The 22,270-nt window shown below is 38.1% G+C and overlaps 1 protein-coding gene across 5 annotated transcripts in view; it reads right to left on the bottom strand.

Moving 5' to 3' along the window:
* The window catches only part of PPP3CA (protein phosphatase 3 catalytic subunit alpha), a 170,099-nt gene that overhangs the window by 86,769 nt on the left and 61,060 nt on the right, over positions 1-22,270 (bottom strand). For all 5 annotated transcript variants that reach the window (XM_021531440.4, XM_021531441.4, XM_085579038.1 and 2 more), the window contains exon 2: positions 13,367-13,567. In XM_021531440.4, coding sequence (XP_021387115.1) covers positions 13,367-13,567 — 201 coding nt within the window. The remainder of the gene's footprint in view (positions 1-13,366; positions 13,568-22,270) is intronic.

The following is a 22,270-nucleotide window of genomic DNA, read 5'->3' as shown; positions in this document are numbered from 1 at the left end:
ACAAAAAATTCTAACCATTAGCATCTAATGGTTTAGATGATTTAGATAATTTAAAATAAAATTCTTGTCAATATGAATTGCTGCAACTAGAAACATACTCTTCCTACTGAAATACCTTTCTCCATGCTTTTCCATGAATAAGATACTTCAGGGAAGTCCTTTTTTTATACCCCTATATCCCAATATACTAACAGGAGCTGAACCAAATACTTCACCTCCAAAATTTTTAAGAGATTTGTGCCACATCAGAATGAAATTAAGGTACCAGTCAGATCTTTTCCAAGACAGATTCAGTGCCTAGGTGTCCCTGAGGACACAGAATTAATATTTTAAATAATATCTATCCCTGAGACAGATTCATCTGGGACAGTGACACATCAGCTGAACACATCTTCATTATTACTCTTTCTTCGAAGTCATGCTTGCATCAGCAGTGGTCTGTGAGTCCAAAGGCAGACAGAGGGTAGGTACTCGAGGAAGGTCCAGATGAAACAGCTCTGGCACCTGGAGCAGCCTCTGAACACCAGGCTCTCCTCCATACTCTCTGTAATGGAGAAGAATCACCACTGCACATTGCAGAGCAATAGTTTTTTGTGACAGCTTAAATGTTAATATTGCCTTTCCCACGAAGCATGAAAGAACTTGGTCCTGAGAGAAGAGACATCTCAGTGCTCAGACAACGACTCTTCCAAGGCCAGATTTTTCGAGTACAAAATCACCAACAGAAAAGAACAAAAAGGTAAAAGCAGCTGCATATGGTCTTTCCTCTATGAAGAATCAAATAAATGTTTCAGAGGCTTAGAATGAAACAGTCTGAGATCAGATGAGTCACTGGGGTTCTTGGAGCAAAACAGACAATATGGATAATTGATAAAACAGGGACAGACAGTAAGAAGCATAGTCATGAGGGACAGTCATGATGCTTGAAGAATATGATAGCTTTTGTGAGGAGTTAACCTCCCTCAGAACACTTGGACTAGTAGGAGGTCTATTCAGAAACATCATGTTACAAGGGAAGGATGAATGTGTCTAAGTCAGAAAGAAGATGGATTAATTAAGAGAAGTGGCAGAATTTACTCTGATTCACCTTTGAACCTGGCACTGTTTTGAACAAGAGGCAGCACAATGTGATTTTCAAAGGTACTGGTCAACCTAAATTATTTTAAGAAAAGGGCATAATGCAGGAAGAACAAAACAAAAATAGCATTATCTTCATTACTGAATGAAACTTATGCTGAAAAAAGCTGCAGTCTGGAGAGTAGGTCACTGGTGCCTAGGGAAAGAGTGTGATGAATGAAGTGCCAAAGAACCTGCAAATGTTATGAGAAGATAGATGTCTTTTGGCAGACTAATGCTTTGATTTTGTTTAAACTAGCTAAACTGAGTAACTTTGCTTCAACAGCAGTTAATAACTGCTCCTGCTATAAAGTTTTAACCTTTACCCGTTCAATTAATGTTAGACCTGAAAAGCTCTCAAAGAAAAAAAGAAAGCTTCACTGAAGAACTAGGAAAGGTGATATTCATATTCCAGATATTCTTAAAAATAAAAGAATATACAGACCTTGAGGTTTTAGAATACACACACATACCCCCAAAATTTGTTTATGCAATTGAAACACATTTCCTTCTACCATAAAAATCTGCAACAAGCAAAGGGTCCAGATCCTCATCATTTATTTCACTGCTGCCTCAATCCAACAGAAATCCAGTTTATTCTTCACTGCCTCCCCAAGTAAGATAACCTGAATTTTCTCCTAAATGCTTAGTTAGAAAGTGAGACTCCAAAGTAAAAGGCTAACTTGCATTAATTGCTTATACTTATCTGCTCTCCCACAGTTGTGGTCATCTTCCAGCCTGTTCCCCTAGCAACAGCTGGAGACCTCTGTGTTCTGGCCTTATAACTGTGTTTACTCTTCCTCTCTTGCATATTGAAGAATATACGGCCTTGATGGCAGGTGCATCAGGAAGCAGCTAGATACACCAAACACGTGCCACCAGATGGCATCTTCCACCAGTTTCATTTTAAGATCATGCCTTCTAGAGGAGATCCTGCATTTGATAGAGCCTTGATATTCTGAAGCCTCAAGCTTCTAGACTAGAAAAAGCACAAGCACTGGTGAAGTCCTAGATTGGCGTCAATGATTTGAAAGTCATTTTTCAATGCTAAAATCATAATTTTACTGGGGATACATTGTTCCCACAACAAGGACTTTGGGAGCCATACAAGTATTCTGCACCATGCCTGATGTCTCCTCCCCAAATCTCCTTAATGATGCCTCTATTTTTACAATTAAAATCTAGGGGCAATGCAGTGGATTTTCAAAGAGGGACTACTGATTTACACAGGATTTTATTAGATTTGATACTGGTCCCCTGTTAAGAGGTGGTTTTGACCGTAACTAACCTCTACATGTATTTGGAAATTTCAGTTTTTCCGCTTTAATGAGAAAGTCTATTTACCTTAGCTGATATCTTAATGAAAACAAAACAAACAAAAAACCACCCCTAAATCCAAGTAATTCTACAAGAAACAGTAGACTACAAAGCTATCCTTAATCTGCTGCTATCAATCATTACAGTAACAAATGTAGCACACAAACCACAGCCAAATCTATAACAATGCTTGCTTTATTGTACTTAGAGAGCAACCAAGTCTTACCCAACACTCTTACCATGCACTTCTCCTTTCAAGTACAATTTTTGGCTATTTCCTGCCATCGGCATTGCTAATTAACTACCTTTTAGAGACAAATATTTTCTTATTTGTCCAGAATCTAAACATTATTTTCTCTTCAAGTTTTACCCTTTCAATGTAAGTTTTTCCAATTGTTTGGGGAGAAAATATAACCTAGATTTATGTATGCAGGCTGATCTCACAAACAGTTCTTAGGCCTTCCTCTCTATACTTTCAAGCTGTGTACCCTGCATTGAGACTGGTTTTTTTTTTCCCCTATTAAAGTCTGATGAGAACCAAAGGAAATGAAGTGGAACAAAGAAGCTACATTAGCTTTCATCATTTAGTGCTCTAGACAACTCCAACTATTGCCTGTGACAGGAATCAAGCCAAGCAGAAAGCAAATGAAAAGTGTTCTGCCACTTTGTCAACAGCTGAAGCCACAGGATTCATTTCTATGGCCACCAGCAATGTCTCCAACCCCCATTGCCACATTAAGCTCTTGACCTGTATGTACAGGGGGCACCAAATACAAAGGAGAACATGCATGAAAAATGAACTGAAATGTGCTATGTGTTGTTTTCTTCAGGTTTTTTAAAATTACACATTTTAAGTGTTCTTTCTTAATACAGGTTAATAAAGAATAAATCTGACAGTTCATTGAATTTTATCTCCTTGATTACTCAGAAGATTTTTTATTTTTTTTTTTATGAATAAACTCCTGTAATGAACTCCCACAAGCCGTTCATTTTGACATCTATATTTAACCTATTCTGATTGAAGCAATACTTTTTCGGTGTTTTCCACTTGTAAAGGTAAAATTTTTTGCAGAAATAAACTTGGAGTGAGAAGAGGTCTAAAAGGAGTGAGAAGAGGTCAAAAATTCAACATGGCAGCTCTCAGAAATATCATCTGAAAGCAGTAATGCTGATACACTTAATGAGCAAGAAGGATTCTCCACAGCACCTTCCCTTGTGTTGAGCACCGTAACTGGTTTTGACTCACACAAAGGCCCTGAAACTGCTTTAAAGATGACATAGCTGTATCTATGAAAATCTCACAGGAAGGAACAACACTGACGTAAGCCAAGCAATCCACGAGGTTCAACACAACTGCAAAGAACAGTATGAAATAAAGACAGGGAAAGACAACATGTCATAGGACATAGATGCATCTTGAAAACTCAATTCATGCTGAATCTTTAGTGGATGAGTAGTAAGATCCTCTTCACTTACCAAGAACATTTTATCAGGAAGAAATTAGCACCCCAAGTGGTATCAATACATTAATTTCAACTAGATTTAGATGCCTAAAGCTGAGAAGAGAGAAGCAGGTGCAAACACAGTCAGTGTAGAGAGAACACCAAGGAAAAATTTGAAATTCACAATTTAATGTTTTGATGCCCTACAAGATGCACATAATGACACCCATGTCAAAACAAAGTGTTATGGCTTGACACACTACCAGTACAAATCATGTACATTATTGCCAGAATCCCCTGTGCCACTTCCCAAGACTTTCTGAAATCAACTGTGGATTGAAAAGATGTTCCTTTTCAGCAAAACTGATCTTCCTAACTGGAATATTTATTTGGGTATCATGGATTTTTTTAGGTTGTAAAGAACATTTTAAAATAATATTTTTTAAAAACTAATTAAAGGGTTTTGAACTATAGCAGCTTTCTTTTTCATTTAAAAAGGCAGTATCTTCACAGAGGATATCATATACACCAGGAAATTATTCTAGAAATGTTTTCTCTAGATAAATGCAGAAAACTAAATAGAGAAAGCATCTGTCTCAGCTCTAGTAGTATTTCTTAGAATAATTAAAATGCTAATGCAAAAGCATGTAAAGGCAGGAAGAAGTAGAAGAACCACCCACCCCAGAATAACGTCCTTCTGTAAGTATCATTTCCAACTTCTAATGTTCTCTGATTTATGCTCTAAGTGATGACAAGTATGTTTATAGTATCTCTTTAAGAAGGAACCTATTAGTTATCTCCTTTGCACTTGCCAGTGCTTCTCAGCAGGTTTTGGTGAAAGGTTAGACACACAAAAGTAGGGCACAGATGAAGACAAGAGACAGCTGGTGTTAACTCCAAATGCACAACCAGACTCCGAACAACAGAGGCACACCTCTGCACAGCGATTCCCAAATCAGATGAACACAGTGATACCTCCAATGGCAACCATCAGCTGACACAAAATGCTGTTTGTCTCTGGCTTGCTATTAGTCTGCCCCCTCACACTTCTCTGACTCCTTTTCTTGATTTCTGTACTGCAGGCACTCTACAGCTGTTGAAGGTACAGTCTGAGTAAGACCAAATAAATCCCCTTTAAGCCTCATACACATAAAAATCATGACTTTGTAATTGTTTCACATTCAAACAAAATGGAGAACTCTGTTTTGTTCATCTGTGACTGGTAGATTTTTTTAATTTCCAAGGGGGGAGGCAAACATAGGCTGGAATTTCCCTCTGCCTCCTTCTACTTCTTACTCATTTCAGTAGCTTCTCCATCCATCCAAAATGGATGGAAGGAGGAACATGGGTGGCTGTGATTTCAGCAGTGATCCCACTGCTTTCCCACCTCCCTTACTAATATAGATTACAACCTAAGACTGAGTTAAATTAACTGAGGTGAGAATGAAAAGGAGGAGTAACTGGGCAAAGCTCAGAGAACACAAAAGGCAAGAACAAAGGGTCACTCTTTTAAATGAGGATTACACAGTACAAACATCATGCTTATTTTCAAAAAAGAATCCAAGTGTCAAAGACCCAGTTCTAACTCAAGCCGTGCCGCTGACTACAAAATTGCAAAGCAAGTAAAAACCCTGATTTACAAGTTTCAGAAAAATATTTGAGAAGCTATAATAAACAGCACTGCTATGATGTATTCTGTCTGCTTGGAATAGTCCTAGAAGAAATGCTAATGTGCTATACTGTGCTGTCAGTATTTACATGATGATCCACCCACACGCTAAATAAAAGATGGCAAGAACAAAGTCCTAAGGCTTAGGTGTTTGCAAGCAGTTGTTTTTGTATTTTTGCTGGTGGTTATTTTTTAATCAATGCAATTTCTGTGCTGATTTGAAGCCCAAAATATATTTGATCTTCCATTTCACAGCATCAAATTAAGCTCTGTATCTGAAGGGAATATCAGATTCCACAATTTCAGTTTGGCTAATTTGACTACAGTTTTTGCACCAAATAACATGAACCATAGATAGATCATTTATAAGAACAACTGAGGTAGTTGAAAGGAATACCATCAGTAGTATCCACTGTCATGGCAATAATGATAGATTAAAGCAACTGCTACTAGAAAACATCAGCTCTGCCAAAATGTCAAATGCTAATGGCTGAAGCAGCTCAATTAAGCTACAAGACACAATTGCTTTGTTCTACCAGGGATGCAGGCACACATATTTCAATCTATATCTGGAACCAACAGAAGCACTTAGGGAAGGAACACATAAAAAATCTGATTATATACAGCCTTACATCTTCACCTTCTTATAGAAGACCCAGATTTTAAGCCACAAGTGATTTGATACATTATGAGTTCTCAATAAAGCATTCAAAATAGCTAGAGTAGTAGCTAGAGTAGTATCAGTTTTAATCAGCAACCCAAATAAAGGATCCAATAAAGTTCACTTTAGCTGTTCAACAGTATGTTTATATGGTAAATTATTTTAAACATAAGTTTAAATGCGGGTTTTCTGTAGTTGAATGTCATTCAACACTGGTAACATAATGGGAAATAATTGTGCAACAGCAAACTGTGTTTATGCTACATTGAGAAAAGAGGATATCTAACACATTTTAAAAATGTGTTAGATATGGCCAACATTTCTTCATAAAGTCTAATTAATCTGAGAAAGCATATCTGCTTTCTTCTTGCTGCTTCTGCTTTCTTCTTCTTCTATCTGTTCTTATATAGTAAAAACATGTAAAACCAACTGGACTATCACTTGTTTTCAAGACGGACACAAGAGTAGGTGGTGCTATTAATGCTTTCCCTTTCCTCCACTTCCCAGTTCCAACCTGTTCTGCTGAAATCTCATCTATGCAAATGAGATTGTAAATTGATGTTAAGAAAGAAACAAGTCAAAGTTCACGTCAAACATTACCTCATTCCAGGCAAAGTTAACTTTCGTATGATGAAGGACTGCAGGCTACTTAATCTGAGAGCGAGACTAAATTGCAGAAATGTGTCCAGGCCTCAGGTGCTACTGGTAACATAGCAACTCAAACTGATGTAGTTATACCAGGAACATTTGCAACTCTCATGCATCTCCAAGATACAGAAAAAAGAGTTGTACTGTAACTGGTGTCCTGTTCTGAGGGCAAACCCCATCACATGCTCCCTCTTAGTACCACACACAAGATTCAAGATGCTTTTTAAAGATAACTATACTAAATGTCTTAATGCAAAGAAGGGGAAAATGCAATTTTTATCCTCAGAAGTTGCAGGTATCAAGGCTTCAAACCAGCAATTAAGCTTTAGGACTTGTGTGTCTGAAGACACCAGCCTTATAACACTTTATAATTTGATCATGTGTGTGATTTTTTTCACAGCACATATGTAAAAATTTTAGTTATACATATTCTGGGAATTCAATACTTTCTTCAACAGTGATGACAGTACATATGGTTTAACCCTAAGTGTGAAATAAAGAAATTTTAACTATAATTACATTTACTGTACTGTTAATTTCAAACAAACTCTGCTGTGTGAATATGGATAGATCTAACAAAACTTGTAGATCTCTAATAAGCAACCTTGCTTATTTTCCACACTGAAATTTTATCTTAAACTGCTTCAAAGCTAAAAGTCAGGAGGAACTGGTTTTGTTTGACTCTCAGATTGAGCCAGATCATTCACATGCTTGCTAAAATTCACATGCATGCTACAATGTCATTTTAAATGCTATTCTCACATTATAATAATATAATGTGGGCATAAATACTTTTATTAACTCATCTTAACATTGATCACTTTAGCTAGAAATTCTTGTTGTTTACAAAGTTTTAGCTTGCACAGCATTAGCAACCTACTAATATTATTTCATGCTACCAAATGAGAGAAATTGGACAAAGGAAAAATATATACAGAAAATAAAGAAAAATTCAGGCCCAGGACTCCCTACCATTTAATGGAAAAATGCACCCAAGAGAATATTTAGAAGCCTCACAGATCATAAAGGCTCATGCTGGCAGGAAAGGGCTTTCCCTCTAGTTTTTATGGACCTGTAAAGCACAGTTTCCAAAGGTCACCCAAGCTGTCACAGTTGTTCCCACATAGACTTGTCCATAAATGCCTACAAGCTTTTCCCTCTCATAAGTTTATAGAGTCTGAATTGCAAAAATTCTGTGTATTCACAAAGACACAAACACTACAAGCAATTCAAGTATTTAAGTTGGATCACCATAATGTTGTGGCATCAACCAAGCCAATGGAATTTTTCACCCAAGATCTGCAATAATAGTGCAAGTGGGTGTATTTCCCCTTAGCATGCACAAGGTTAGTACTTCCAAACCTACCAGGCACAAACACCCTAACTTACATTACGTGATGCAAAAGGAATACCAAGGAAGGCTCTGCAAACAGCAATGGTTTCCTTGCACCCACCACACCCACCGCATGGAAGCTGCAAAAACAGGACTAGTAGAAGAAAACATAGCCAAGAGGTTCTGCAGAGACTGAGACACTTTCTACATGACAAGAATAAGCTTTTAGTCTGTCTTCCCCAATGCTCTCCTCTCTTCATCTACCAATCTGCACGCACCTGGCAGTTCAGAAAGCTTTGCACACAGGCTAACACAGAGTCAGGACTTCCTCAATGATGCACGTTTAGAGTGAAAGCATATGCTGTTTTTACCTATTTTCCATTTTTTCTAACTGAAGGAGTAACAGATGCTGGGCCCTGTGCCTGAGCATAGCCTGGCTACAGCCACCAAGCCAGAAACCACTGTCACAGACACTGCTGGGGGGGGCAGCCACACAGAGTTGAGAACTGTACACAGACAACTGCCTCAGTATTATTAATACATTATATTTCAGTACACATACAAAAAAGCACAGTTTTATAAAGGTGTATATGAGATAGGTTTTTGTGTTCTTAGTTTACTGGAGGACACTCGTTAGTACTGATGGGCAGAACTAGCTAAAAGGACTGCACACTGAGCACAAAAGATGAGATACCAAGTGTGACAAGAAAAAAGAACACACATTAATTACTTTTAAAAGAGATGCCAACAGGGAAAAAGATACTTATCTTAAAGCACCAATATATATCTTACAAGCTTATTCACTTGTGCAATCATATGTGCAAGAGGTATCATGCTATTTTTATTCACCATCTGTAAATCTAACAAAATTCCTTAAGGAAAATAATCTAAAAAGTACAAGCAAATATATGCAATGATAGACATTGGATAAATATATCACTTTACAGTTCTAGGTCTATCCTGTAGTTATGTATGCCATTTAAGGAGGCCTATATTAAAGCATAAAGTCACCCATGCACCCATGCACAAAGGGACACATGCATGGCATGCAGTTAAGAATGGTCAGTAGCCAAGCAGCATATTTTACATTTGGAAGTGAGAGCCAATAAAACCATGTAGTCAGTCATCATGCAAAGAAAGGGCAGTGTATATCACCCGCCCAAGATCACTCTGTATAGTAATGAACCTCTGTATTAAGGCTACCTAGTCAATCATAAATCTGGCATTCCCAAGTGTACTTTGGAGCGTGACTTCAGTAAATATTGCCATCAGAGTGATTCAGAGATATACTTCCTCAGCCTTCTAGAAAAAAAAAGCCCTAAACATTAAAAATGAGCCAATTTCTCTATGTGTAATTATACTGTTATGAACATAATACAGGACTGGAAATCCTAAGGCTGCCATAAAGATATCCGTCCACTGAACACCTGTAGTGTAGTGGTAGATCAACCTAATTAAACACACAAGCTTCAAATGAAGTTTGCATTTCTCCAAATGAAGAGGTTACAGATGAAGAGGTACAGATGAACCTTGCCTCAACACTTTCCAGATGCAAGAAGAGTCCTGACAGCAGAGCACTTGGAGCATCTTATTTCAGGCTCACGAATATTCCCGCCAGTGAGGAGCAGCCAGTGTAACTGCAGGAACAGCTCACCGTGTCTGTAAGCCAGACCTGCAGTGAACTGTGTATGTGGGGAGCAAACAATGACAATTTGAGCTACACTCACAAATGGGTTCATTGGGAATACTTCCAGAGGCTTACAGCCCTGCCAAATTTGAAAATAAAATGTATTAATTCAAATGGCAATCACATTGATGGTTATAGCTAACCACAGATACAAAGTAAGTTTTATACATAAATGCAAAATAATTGATTGTGCATTTCACATTAAGGCTCTTTGCATGACTCAAACCCAATTATCATCTTCTCACTCAAATTCAAGCTTTGTATGTACCCACTTCATTGCACATGACTTGCAAACAGAACTCTGATACTTCTGTTGACAATTTTATCATCCCTTAAAATAAAAAAGTGAAATTTCAAATGACTGGATGGCTGCACAAGACTTTAACAAAGAACTTTTCATATTCTTTAACACTTATCAAGTATATCACTCTAATAATCCACAACGCTATTACTTCTATAGTTACACTCTTCAATTTTTCTTCTTTTTGACGATCACTATCTTAATAAGCCAATAACAGGAATATATTTCTAAAAGATGAATGCTTCTCCCACAAAGAATCCCATATATGGGGGGGTTATTAGTGGTTTATGATTGTCATTCTTCAATAAGATTGCTTCTCTTGTATTGAATCCTAAAATTTATTTTCTTATCCATTCTATCAGTAGTTTTGTTTGCTCTTCCCAATGTTTGAAAAAAGCTTTCCTCTGCTGCACAGCTATTTCCTGACTGCCTGTACACCTGGCACTTCCACTACATCATCAGTCAATTGATATTCTCTTTATCCAGTCACCTGCTGTCATACTACTCATAAAAAGAAAATTGTCAGGCCCACAACAACTATGCCTCACAAGCTTTCTCAACCTCCCCCTCACAATTTAAGTTCTTCCTTCTTTTGATGATCACTTTCATAAGTACAGCTTTCATGTTTGTTCATACAGAAGATTAGCACTTCTCAGCTACCCTGCTAACAACATCAGGAGCCCAGCTTTCCTATACTGGCTTAAAAGAAAGTAGCTAGCAGCCACCCTGAAGAATGCTGCAGTATCACAATCACCGCATGAGAATAATTTCAAAAGCACGAACAAAGCAAGGTGTAGGCTTAACTGAAAAAAGAATCAAAGACTTATATTATACCAGTGTTATACAATGGGGTAAACTTCAGGAGATTAATCCCCAAAATATAATTCAGAACAATTCCAACACCTTCAAATGCATTTAAGAAAAAATTTTAAGAGAAAAATTAAAAAGAGAGAGAACATTAAGCACAGGCCTATGGAGATCAGCTGCGACACAGTACACCAGAGCTGTCCTCCTACAGTCTATATCTCTCAATGGATTTAAAAAATAAAAAGTAAAAATGACAGTGAAAAATAAATTAAACCATAAAAAGGCAGAATTTTATGTGCGTCTGACACTCAGTTATGGACAAGGGTACTGTACCTCTACAACTTCTTCCATGTATCCTGAAATGTCATAAAAAAAAAAATCTGCAGAACTTTGTTCTCAGTCAACTAAGGGTCCTTTTATTCATTCTGTTTTCTTTATTCATCCATGAGCTGCAACATGACTGACGTCTTTTCCATCAGAACTGTACAGCAGCATGACAAGCTAATTATTACATAAAAAATGATACACATTACCTCTCCAGGTCAAGCTACAATCCTCTAGTTGAATGTCATTTTTAAAATTGCAAGCTCTAATAATTTGTGCATCATTCTAGTCCAGACACTACACTCAGCTTCAGAGGAGGTTTCCTGAAAATGAAGGTTTTATTATTTCTATGTAGTTTTTGGTGACTGTTACCAATATTGCTAATAAAAATTGGTAACCCTTCTTCTGCAGTAAACGACTATTTCTTGTACTTTTATCAGGGCTCTCGAGAAGCAAAAGTGATGAAAGAATGTGACTTCTTAAACCAGGTTTTATACTTTGGCTTCATAGTTGAAACTGGCTGGAATTAAATATCTTTTTCCCCCCAGGTTAACTTTCTATTCCACAGATCAATAATTTGTCAAAAATGCATTCATGTCTAGTAGCAACAATAAAATATGGGAGGACTCACATCAGAGCAAGCAAATGCATTCATACATTCAAAATGCAGGCAGAGGCAGGAGACAATTAGAGCAGGAAATTCAAAAATAAGGCATTTCCTGAGGATTAATGAGTGGGTGGTAGTGTTTGATAGTCAAGGGCAGGATGGGCTCTGCAACCGGCACAATTCATTAATTCCCTCAGCAACATAAACTGCTGATTTTTTTTTGCACTTCTTATTTGCCTTTAGATCTAATTAAAATTTCCACTATATCTGACACCATTATTCTCTCACAGAATCACAGAATGGTTTGGGTTGGAAGAAACCTTAAATATCTTAGTTCCAACCCCTCTATCATGGTCTTGGCAAGTCCCACTGGATCACGTTGCTCAAAGCCCCATCCAGCCTGGCCTTGAATACTTCCAGACATGGAGCATCCACAACTTCTCTGGGCCTGTGCCTCACCACCCTCATAGAAAAGAATTTCTTCCTAATACCTCATCTAAATCCACCATCTCTCCGTTTGACAACATTCCCCCTTGCCTTGTCACTACATGCTTTTGTAAGAATTCCCTCTTTCACTTTCCTGTAGGCCCCCTTCAGATACTGGAAGGTGCTATATGGTCTCACTGAGGCCTTTTCTTCTCCAGGCTGAACAGCCCCAGATCTCTCAGCCTCTCTGCAGAGGAGAAGTGCTCCATCACCCTGAGCATCTTCGTGGACCTCCTCCAGACTTCCTACAATAGGTTCATGGGCTCCTTCTACCAAGAGTCCCAGAGCTGGATGCAGAAGTCCAGGTGGGGTCTCCTCACCAGTGCAGAAGGGCTGGAACAGAATCCCTTCCTTTGCTCTGCTGCCCATGCTGCTTTTGATGCAGCCTTGGACACAGCTGGCTTTCTGGGCTGCAAGTGCACATTGCCAAGACATGTTGAGCTTCTCATCCACCAACATTCCCAAGTCCTTCTCATCACCTCTGCTCTGAGTCCATTTTCTGCCTAGCCTTTATCTGTGCTTGGGATTGCCCCAAGCCATGTACAGGTTCTTATACTTGGGCCTTGTTGAACTTCATAACATCCAGAGCCCAGTACTGTCTGTATGTTTGAACAGTCCTACTATGATAAATAACATCTATAAAATTACAGAATTAATACCTGGTGCAAAAGGCCAGGTAACTTTTCAGGTTTCAGAAAGTAGTTCTGATTTCCTCCTGAAGACTAAAAAATGTTCTCTGCCTTAGAAACAGAAAGGTCTCAGCAGATATAATCCTTTCCTTTAAATTACAAGCTGCTTGATGGCCTCCATTATCCAGCGGGAGCAGAAAAAGAGTGAATCAAGTATTGGAGAGAAGCACTGATTTTCAAGCTGCCTTTCAGTGCCTTAGGAAGCCACATACACTAATGCATTACCAAACATGTCCCAGCCACCAGCCATTCCTTCTCTCACCATAACTTCACACTAACCTGTGACAGGTGCGTCTATGTCCAGCAAATTCTTTTCCTGGCGGAGAATCGAAGCTCCCTCTGTTATTATTCTCAAAGCGACACTCTCTTCCAGTCTCCCTTCTTTCATAAGGTGCGCCTTTAAGATATCCACACGCGGTTTTCCATCATTATCAAACACTTCCTTAGCTGTGAGACGGTGACTTGGAGGAAATGGGACAGCTAGATAAAAAAAACAAAAAATATATGGTCACTCTTTACAGAAAAGCTTCTATTTCTGACACATTTCAAAACACATCTCTGCTGCAGAATATTGTTACAGATTTTCTACTGCCTCTTACAATTTGTTGTTTAAATTGTACATAGATTCCCAAAGATGCCATTAAAGTACATATATTCTGCAAGATATATTATTCACACACACAAGAAGTAATTCACGCTTATAAAAAATTGAGAGGAGTATTTAGGCCATAATTACAGGTAGATACATTCAAGTAAATCCCCCAAAAGGCATGGAAACACCAGGGAAAGGAGGGAACAATTTAAACTGCTCTGGTAGAAATACAGAACATTGACATCTCTTCCATTAACAGCATAAAATGCACAAGCAAGTGCAATATTTAATATCAGTACGTGGACATGCATAGATACACTCCAAATTCTAAAACCAAGACAGAGCTCTCTAATGACTTTGGGTAAAGCGACGCAAGATGTTTTCTCTGTATAAGTAATAGTTTGCTGCACAAAATACATCTGAAACCCACCAGTGCTGAATAGACCATTCCAGCACAGACAGAGCAGAAGATGTATCAGACTGAAGTTGAAAATAAATGGATAAATATGAAACTTGTCCTGGCAACGTGGCAGCAACCTGTATATTGTCCTCACATAAGGTCAGAGGCATAAACTTGTACGTTCCTGCTCTCCTGGGGCCAGCTGGAGCAAGAAGGCTCAGAGGTGATGCTGTCAGTTGCCGGGATGAGGCTGGAACATTATCCCAGCTTAACCCTCTTTCCCACGCAGTTCAGTCCAAGGGGCATTAGGCAGCACCCGCCTCAACAGCCACAGGGTAATTATCCTGATCCCTGCTACAGATGCAAGAGGGTCAGGATGTTCTGGAGCTCCAAGCAGGCACAGGAGGTGGATACAGGGCTGGTTTCAGCTGGTCACATCTGCAGTGCAACCCTGTCCCTGCCAAAGGGTCTTGTCTGCTGTGGAATGTCTCCCTGGCAGCTTCGCCCCATCACAAGACAGGAGACCCTAACACGGCAGATCAATAAATCCATTAGCTTCAGTTTTTTTCTAATTTCACCATCAGGAGACTTAAAAAACCCATAACTCTCACTCATTATTTAAAGTTCAAACCAAAGACTCTTCTCTTACACTACCAGAAATAAGAGAGCAGAAAATAAAAAAAATTCACTTTACACAGTTATTTTCCACTGATATTTTTGACACAAACAGTTTCAGAAAATGCCTTTCCCCTCAACTCAATCTTGCTTTCTTTCCTTTTTGCTGCTTCAGCAGTCCATTCACTGAAATAATCGGGTGGGGACTTATGAATATGAGTATCTCAAATACAGTGAAGCCTGACTGCTGTCAGACTTAAACACAGGGTGAAAGGGGGAAAAAGTGAAAATTTATGACATAAACGATTTATTACACAACACAGAAAAAAAAGAAGATGAGTGACAGCTCAGCAGTTCTCCAAGACCCCATCCTCTTTACAAAAACAAAACCCTGGAAGGCTACCTAGTCCTAATGATCCTGCATTTCCAGCAAGGAGAAAGGAGGAAAGGGAAAAGTTGGTACATATCTGCAATCACATTGGCTGGAAGAAGCACATACCATTAGCCTGCGTTATTCCTTAGCAAAACAACAGCCACTGTTCCTCCTCAAAGGCATGATAATGCACAAACCTATGTAGTGCAAAGTAACCTATGCAAGTTACTTTGAGGTAACTGCCATATATGCTTGTATGCTGAAAGGAGATTTTTACATTTATAGAGACAGAGCAAAACATAGATGCAATGCCAATAGCAAACAAAGGTAGGACATAAAACCTACCAATATAAAAAAAAAAATGACATATGCTGCAGCACTGCAAGAGTTCTGCAGGCAGAGTTCTAACAAAGATGTACCCATACCTAATTAAAGAAAAAAAGATACTGTTCCAATAGCAGATAATTCATGATTAATTAGCAAAAACATGAGTTACTGAATAGACCACAAATTGCATCTTCCATTATGAGAATATTAACTTTGAATGTACACATACACAGAGCTTCCACAGAAGAACAATGTAAGAAATGGTCACATTCATACAGAAGTCAGTTAAACATCATTTTTACTAATAACATCCACAAATGCCTGTATCAACCAAAATCCTTTTATAAATACAACAAACATTTAACTTCCATTGATTTACTGAGAGCAATATTACCATCTGAATACACAGGTATCCATCTGTTGTTCCATTCCTTTTTTTTCTTTTCTGCTTTTTAAACCTGTTGCATTAGCATATATAAGTAAATAACAACAAATGCAATAAACTTGACTCTTATCAGAAATAAACCCTAGGATCTCATCAGACACCAACTGTGCACACAGAATACACAACAAGGAAGAGCACAAAAGTGGGAGAGAAGGCCACCAGGGAAAGGCAGGAAGAGGAAGGAATGGAGGACTGATCTGCCAGCATTGAGCTCCCCGCCATGGCACAGGCCCAGGGAATGTTTTTGTAAAAACAGGCAGGAATCTGCATTAAGCAAAGGCCATAAAAATGGGAGAGGCAACAAAATGTGCATCTACATATAAAAGATATTTTTAGAACTTTAGTGACAAATCTCACTACAATACTACCACACAAGACTCATCCATGCCTAATCATACTCTGTAAAACTTAAAACCTGGACTGGTGTCTACCTCATTTACATTACTTTCTTTATATTGGCATAAAGAACAAACTATTCACCAAGTGGAATATTACTCTGGTGGTTTGGTCATAAAACATGGACCACAACCAAATGCAAAGAAAACCAAGTTTAAAACCCTTGATCTCAGCCTGTCAGTAACATTCTCCTGAGATCTGAAAACACAAGGAAATTCTCTTTAACAACTTACTAGTGGGGATTTTGTCTACTTGTGCTTTCAGGTCTCTTGAGCATGTTCCAGCAAATGGAGGAAAAGATCAACCTGTTCTTTTACTGTTCTTGCAGGCTCCTGCAAAACCCATTTCATCACTAACACAGCCCCTGCAAAGGTCAGACATCATTGCTGTTTCTCTCAAATATTAAGCAGCCACTGTGGAACAAATAAATAAACCATAAAGAGCTCTGCTTAATTAGAGTGGACCATGTGTGCACGCATAAATAAAATACAAGCATGTGGCAAAGCAAGCATTATTTTGTTTATATATTATTCATTTTAAAATGAAGCTGTACACTAAATTAATACTCTCAGAGGAGGCTGCCCATAAGAAAAACTCTCTTTCATCAATATTCAAGTTCCAAAATTATCTCCCCCTGTAATGCTTGTCCTATTTTATGTAACTTATGCTGTATGGCTGTACATAACTAAAGCACACCATACTTTTATGACATGTTTGCTTTTTTACTTGTAAGGAAAACACACCAGTAACATCTGCTAACACACAGCTGCCAACATCTCAATAACCCAATGCACTGCATTTGTCTGACAGCGATTTGCAATTCTCCATTCTGAGAAACAGTTGCACTACAGCCATACCTAGAGCACAAATTATTAAACACATTGTCACTTATGCCACAGGTACAAAAAAAAATTAAAAGGTCACTCTGCACCTTTGGGTTTTTTAGAGCTACTTCTTCATAACCTTCAGACTCAGTATGCATAAAAGTTTCTTAAAACTATGATAAAAATAATCTCTGAAAAAACTGTATTTTTAAAATTTTTAAACATTTTTAATATTTTAACATTTTTAATAGCTAACTAACAGGTAGTTTTTGCAGTCTGTCTTTGAAAATCTACACCCATTTTATAAAGTATTTGAACATATAGCATAATCTTGAGCATTCCTGCTGGCCAATAACACCCATACTGGAGTTTTTACTATTTAATTGGAGTTCTGCATTTCTGCACCATATTGGGTCTGACAAAACCTATGCGGCAACACAAAGAAGCAGCCAAAGATCAACTTTTCACCCTAAATACATGAGTTTAACATTACCCAATTCCTGTACAGTTGCCTATGAACTTCTGGTTTACTTGGTTTCTATGAACCTAAGGGGAAGGAATGATTAATTTTTTTTTTCAAGAACTCTACTTAATTCAGGTGACAGACTGAAACAAGAAGATGAGTCACCTCCATCCACAGTTGCTAAAGGGGAACAGGGTGAAACCCCCAGGCAGTGCAGGGCTCACCAAAGCAGTGGAAAAAGGAAAGGGAACTCCCAAAGATGCTCAGCCATGCAAGACATGGAATTCTCATGTGACAAACATCCCCCCTCAACAGATTTCCTCAGGCACCACGTGGATAATGCTTTCATCTCTATACACAAGTTCTCTGGAGACAGATTCAACCATTCTAACACATTGAATCACTGTGCTCCCTTGTTTAACCTACACATTACTTACTTAGCAGGTATTTTTTAGGAGAACCATACAAAAAGTTGAGCTATTCAGAAGATTTCTTTTCAATATAAAATTTTGTACTATAGCATTCATACCATGCACAAGTTCTTATTTGCTTTTTGTGTACTTGGCAGGAAAATTTCTACACCTGATTAAAAAAAAAATCCAACTATTTATATGACAGCAAAAGACTCAAACCAAAATCATCTCAGTGGAGCTAGAAGTGGAACACATGTTCTGATGTTTTCTAACAAAAACTATGAGGTTTCATTTTACATTAGCTACTGTCATTAGAGTAGGCACTGGAATTGGCACTCTCTCTCTAAAAGATCAAGCTTTCACCTGCTATTTTAAGACATGACGTATTTGAGGACTGTTTTTACTAAATCTGCTCACCAGATGGTGAAAGTGTTGGAAATTAGAATCTGGAAAATAAATCTACAGTATAAAATAAGAAGCGGCTATGAGGATTTCTACAGAAATTTAGCATGAATTTTTCTTCATTGCCAACAAGTTCTTGCAGTGTAATCAGAAGAGCTCACAACCATATTTGCTAAAAGACGTAGCTAAATTAACATCAGTCATGAGCAAGGCACTTCGCTTCATAGAAAGCTGAGGTTTTCATAGGGAAAGCCAATCAATACTGCATAAAGAAAGAAAGAAAGAGTCCATCAGAAAGAATGCTGCATGAAGACACCTTTGAGTAACAGCACCTGTATGTGAACCGAAATGGGAGCAGACGAGAAAAGTCATACCTCAACAAAGCCCACATATACCAAATTTACAGAGAAAAGAGATAGGAGTTCCTTTCACAGATCTCTCAGCTGACAACACAGAAAACAGGCCATTTGACATGAGGCAATAACACCTGTGGCCTAGAAAAAACAGAAGGTACTACAGGTTGGCAAGGAAACTGCTTTTCACAAGATTGAGATGAGCCATGATAGCATTACTTTTTGATGAACAAAAGCTGAAACTATAAAAATTTTATACAGTAACAAAAGACACTTTATCAAATATGACAGTTCCGATGACTATTTTTAATGTATTCTGACATTTCAGTCATAACTGGGGAACATAACAGCAAAGACAGAATTGCCTCAGAGAAGCGTGCCTAACTTTGGACAAAAGCTGTGATAGGACAGTGTTTGTAAAAGGAAGGGCTGTGTCGACCATGTATGATCCCAACATATTGCCATGTTGTTTCCAGCCCCTAAGGCTATGGTGTTCTCATCAGTAGACTTCACCAGTGAAATGTCCCACTCTAAGACAACCCATTCCAGCACAGTACAAGCAGTCCTCGTGCAGCATGATACCTCAGAAAGCAAGATATCTTTACAGGATGTGAGCCTCCAACTTAAAAGGGGAGGATGAAGTCTCACCCCTGTGCACCTTGTTACTTCACAGGAGGGCACTGCCTCTGTGAAGCTGGGACTGATTTACACACTATGCCACGAGCTGTGTCAGCACATCTCAACCATACCGGTAAGTTTTTGACAGGATGATCTCCTCTCAACTGCTGCTGCCATTTCAATGAACATACAGGGATCTTTTTGCAAACACATGAGTGGCATGGCAGAAAGGAAGGTCAATAAAAGTCACCTTTAACTTGGGACAACAGAAGGGGGATGAAATGCTGTCATTTCTAGCTGAAGGGTTTCCCCTGGGTGGATGCCAGGTGCCTCTTCTTACAGGATGAAATGCTAATATGAAAGGCTTCCCACCATTTCAGGAATTGCTATGGCCTTTTCATGGCATTACTGGCTTCCTCCAGAATACACAGTACCTAATAATAAGAAAAGTATATAGCAAAGCTTTTTTATTAACTCTATGAAAGAGCATAACCAATCTCCTCAAAACTCAGGTCAAATTATACTTGGAAAGAACCACCATAAGTAGCTATGTCACCTTCAGTCACTTTTAAAAAAATCCATTAAAAACAATACCCACTACTTTAGGATTTGATTTTCTTTATATTAATCTCAGGAAGCTTTAAAACCCTAAAGAAGAATTTACACAAAGAGGTTCTTCCAAAAGGTTAGAGCAGTGGCCTATTATTCTTACTCTGAGCTCAAATGAAGAATAGTTATAAAAACCACCAAGGCCTGGATAAACACACATGATTGCCTTGGTGGTTTGACCCTTGACTGGTGAGTTGATTGACATGGACCCATCTCAACCATTCTGAACACTTTAGTAATAAATTGTAGCATTGATATCAGCAACATAGATAAATGTATACATCTCTAACAAGCAAAACCTATCTCTAATTTTTAATCATTATCAAGCAATTATCAATAAAAATAATTTTCAATTTTTCAGAAAAAGTCAGAGAAAATAATAGATCAGAACTTTTCCAGAATATTTACAGGCAACAGACACATCAGCACGTATAGGAACCCTGAGAACCTGGGAGGAGGTACAAGCTGGAAAGGCAAGAAGGAAAAGCCTCCTAATTCAAAGAAATGGGTCTGTATGAAATATCAAATTGTAGTGTATGTGGTTATACACTGGCAGCGTTCCCAGAGTATCTTTTGGCCAACTACTGTAATAAACAAACAAATCCTACCAGTCTTAAAGAGCACAAAGCAACACACATCTCTATAAAATATTGCAAAAGAGTATTCTTTCTTTGTGTTTGAGATCATATGCAAGGATCTTTGACATTTACAATCCGGTCTTGTCCACAGTTCATGGATAAAAAAATCAACTACAATATAAAGTGGAGAGGAAAAATTCAGTTCAATAGGAAACATTTCCAGTTAGGACCAACACATACAGTAAAAACTGGAAAATGTGATCGTGGCTTCCTGGCCTCATCAGAAAAGTTTGTTTTTCTACTTTGTTACACCCAAGTTTTTCCATAGGCCTTGAACTGAATACTGTTGAGATTTGTTTTTATTAGCTTTTGGAACAGAGAAAAATAATTACCCAGAGTTTAAATTCCTTTATGAGAACAATTCATTTGGAGAAAATAGTCAGGGAAAAAAGAGCCCAGTAACAATGGAAAATACCAAATGTCTTCCAAGACTTAGATAAGGAATCAGGCACAGTCCTCCATCCCCCAAAACACTTGAGTGATGGATAATTTCTTTTCTATGGTAAAGCTACACTACTGTTCCTAATTAGATGCAATTAGGAAGTGATTGCACGCGAAATTATTTCAATCTACAGGGAAAAAAACCCCAAACAATCAATTCTAGGACCTAGAAAAACTTCAGGTATCAATTCAAATTTATGGCACCATTTTCTTCCAATTTTTTGGTTCAATTTCAGTCAGTTGACATTACCAAATTTCAGTCTCTTATATGGCAAAAGTGGCTAAAAGAGGGACTGCAAATAATCCCTCACCTACAAAACAGAATTCCCTTTCCAACCATCTGAGCATAATGAAGTACCTTTACCAAATTTGGTCAGAAATCAGCTTGGCTTTGAGGACTAACTCAAAATTTCTAGTGACATGCGAAAGGGCAGGAAGAAAACACCATTTCCTTTCCAAAGCTGTTTTATCAGGGCAAGGTTTAAATACAACCAAGATTTAGCTTCCAAAAATTGACCACTGTACACAGTCTGGCACTTGTCAGACAAATTAGTTAAAACAAGTCATAGAGTCATAGTCTATGAGTAAGTGCAAGTAAAGCAGCCTTTATTTGGAGATAGTCTGTTTCCTAACACTCCTTAAATGCCACATTACAGAAACTGCTCTGCTTAAATGTCAGCCTGCAGAGGTTGATTCCTGGAACAAGAAACACCAGCACATCTCTGGATGCTACAGGAAAGTTCACTGGGCAGAGGAAACAAAAATTCCTACCAGCATTACTAAGCAATCATTTAAAAAATACATCTCACATTTCAAATTTAAGGCTATTTGGCACCTAGCAATTGATAACTTTCCCGAAGAACATGCAGCCTAAGGACAAAAGACAAAGACAAGGGGGTAGGGATGCTAACAGACCAAGGTACATTACTGCCATGCTGACCAAAGGACTTGCAAGTAGCATCTTTGAATCATGTAAGTTTTATTTTATTTGAAGCTTTTTTAAAAAGCGAAGTTTTGGGGACAAACAAAAAAACAAATAAAAAACTCAAACACCTTACCTAAGTCAATAAATATCAGAATGTGAAAAACATTTAAAATGTTAATATCTGAACTATGCCCTATGAACTAAATCAAAAAGATGTGCTGACCTTTAAATGTTAACCTGGTTTATTATTTTGCTGATTATGAGGCATGCAGTAAGTAGCAGACATACACCAGCACCTCATAAATCAGTCAGACAAGGAATAAGCTTTAGAAATATAAGTATGTGTAAG

The sequence above is a fragment of the Lonchura striata genome, chromosome 4 (genome assembly GCF_050655825.1).
Source record: "Lonchura striata isolate lonStrDom1 chromosome 4, ASM5065582v1, whole genome shotgun sequence".
Lineage (NCBI taxonomy): Eukaryota > Metazoa > Chordata > Aves > Passeriformes > Estrildidae > Lonchura > Lonchura striata.
This window is presented reverse-complemented; position numbering and strand designations above follow the sequence as displayed.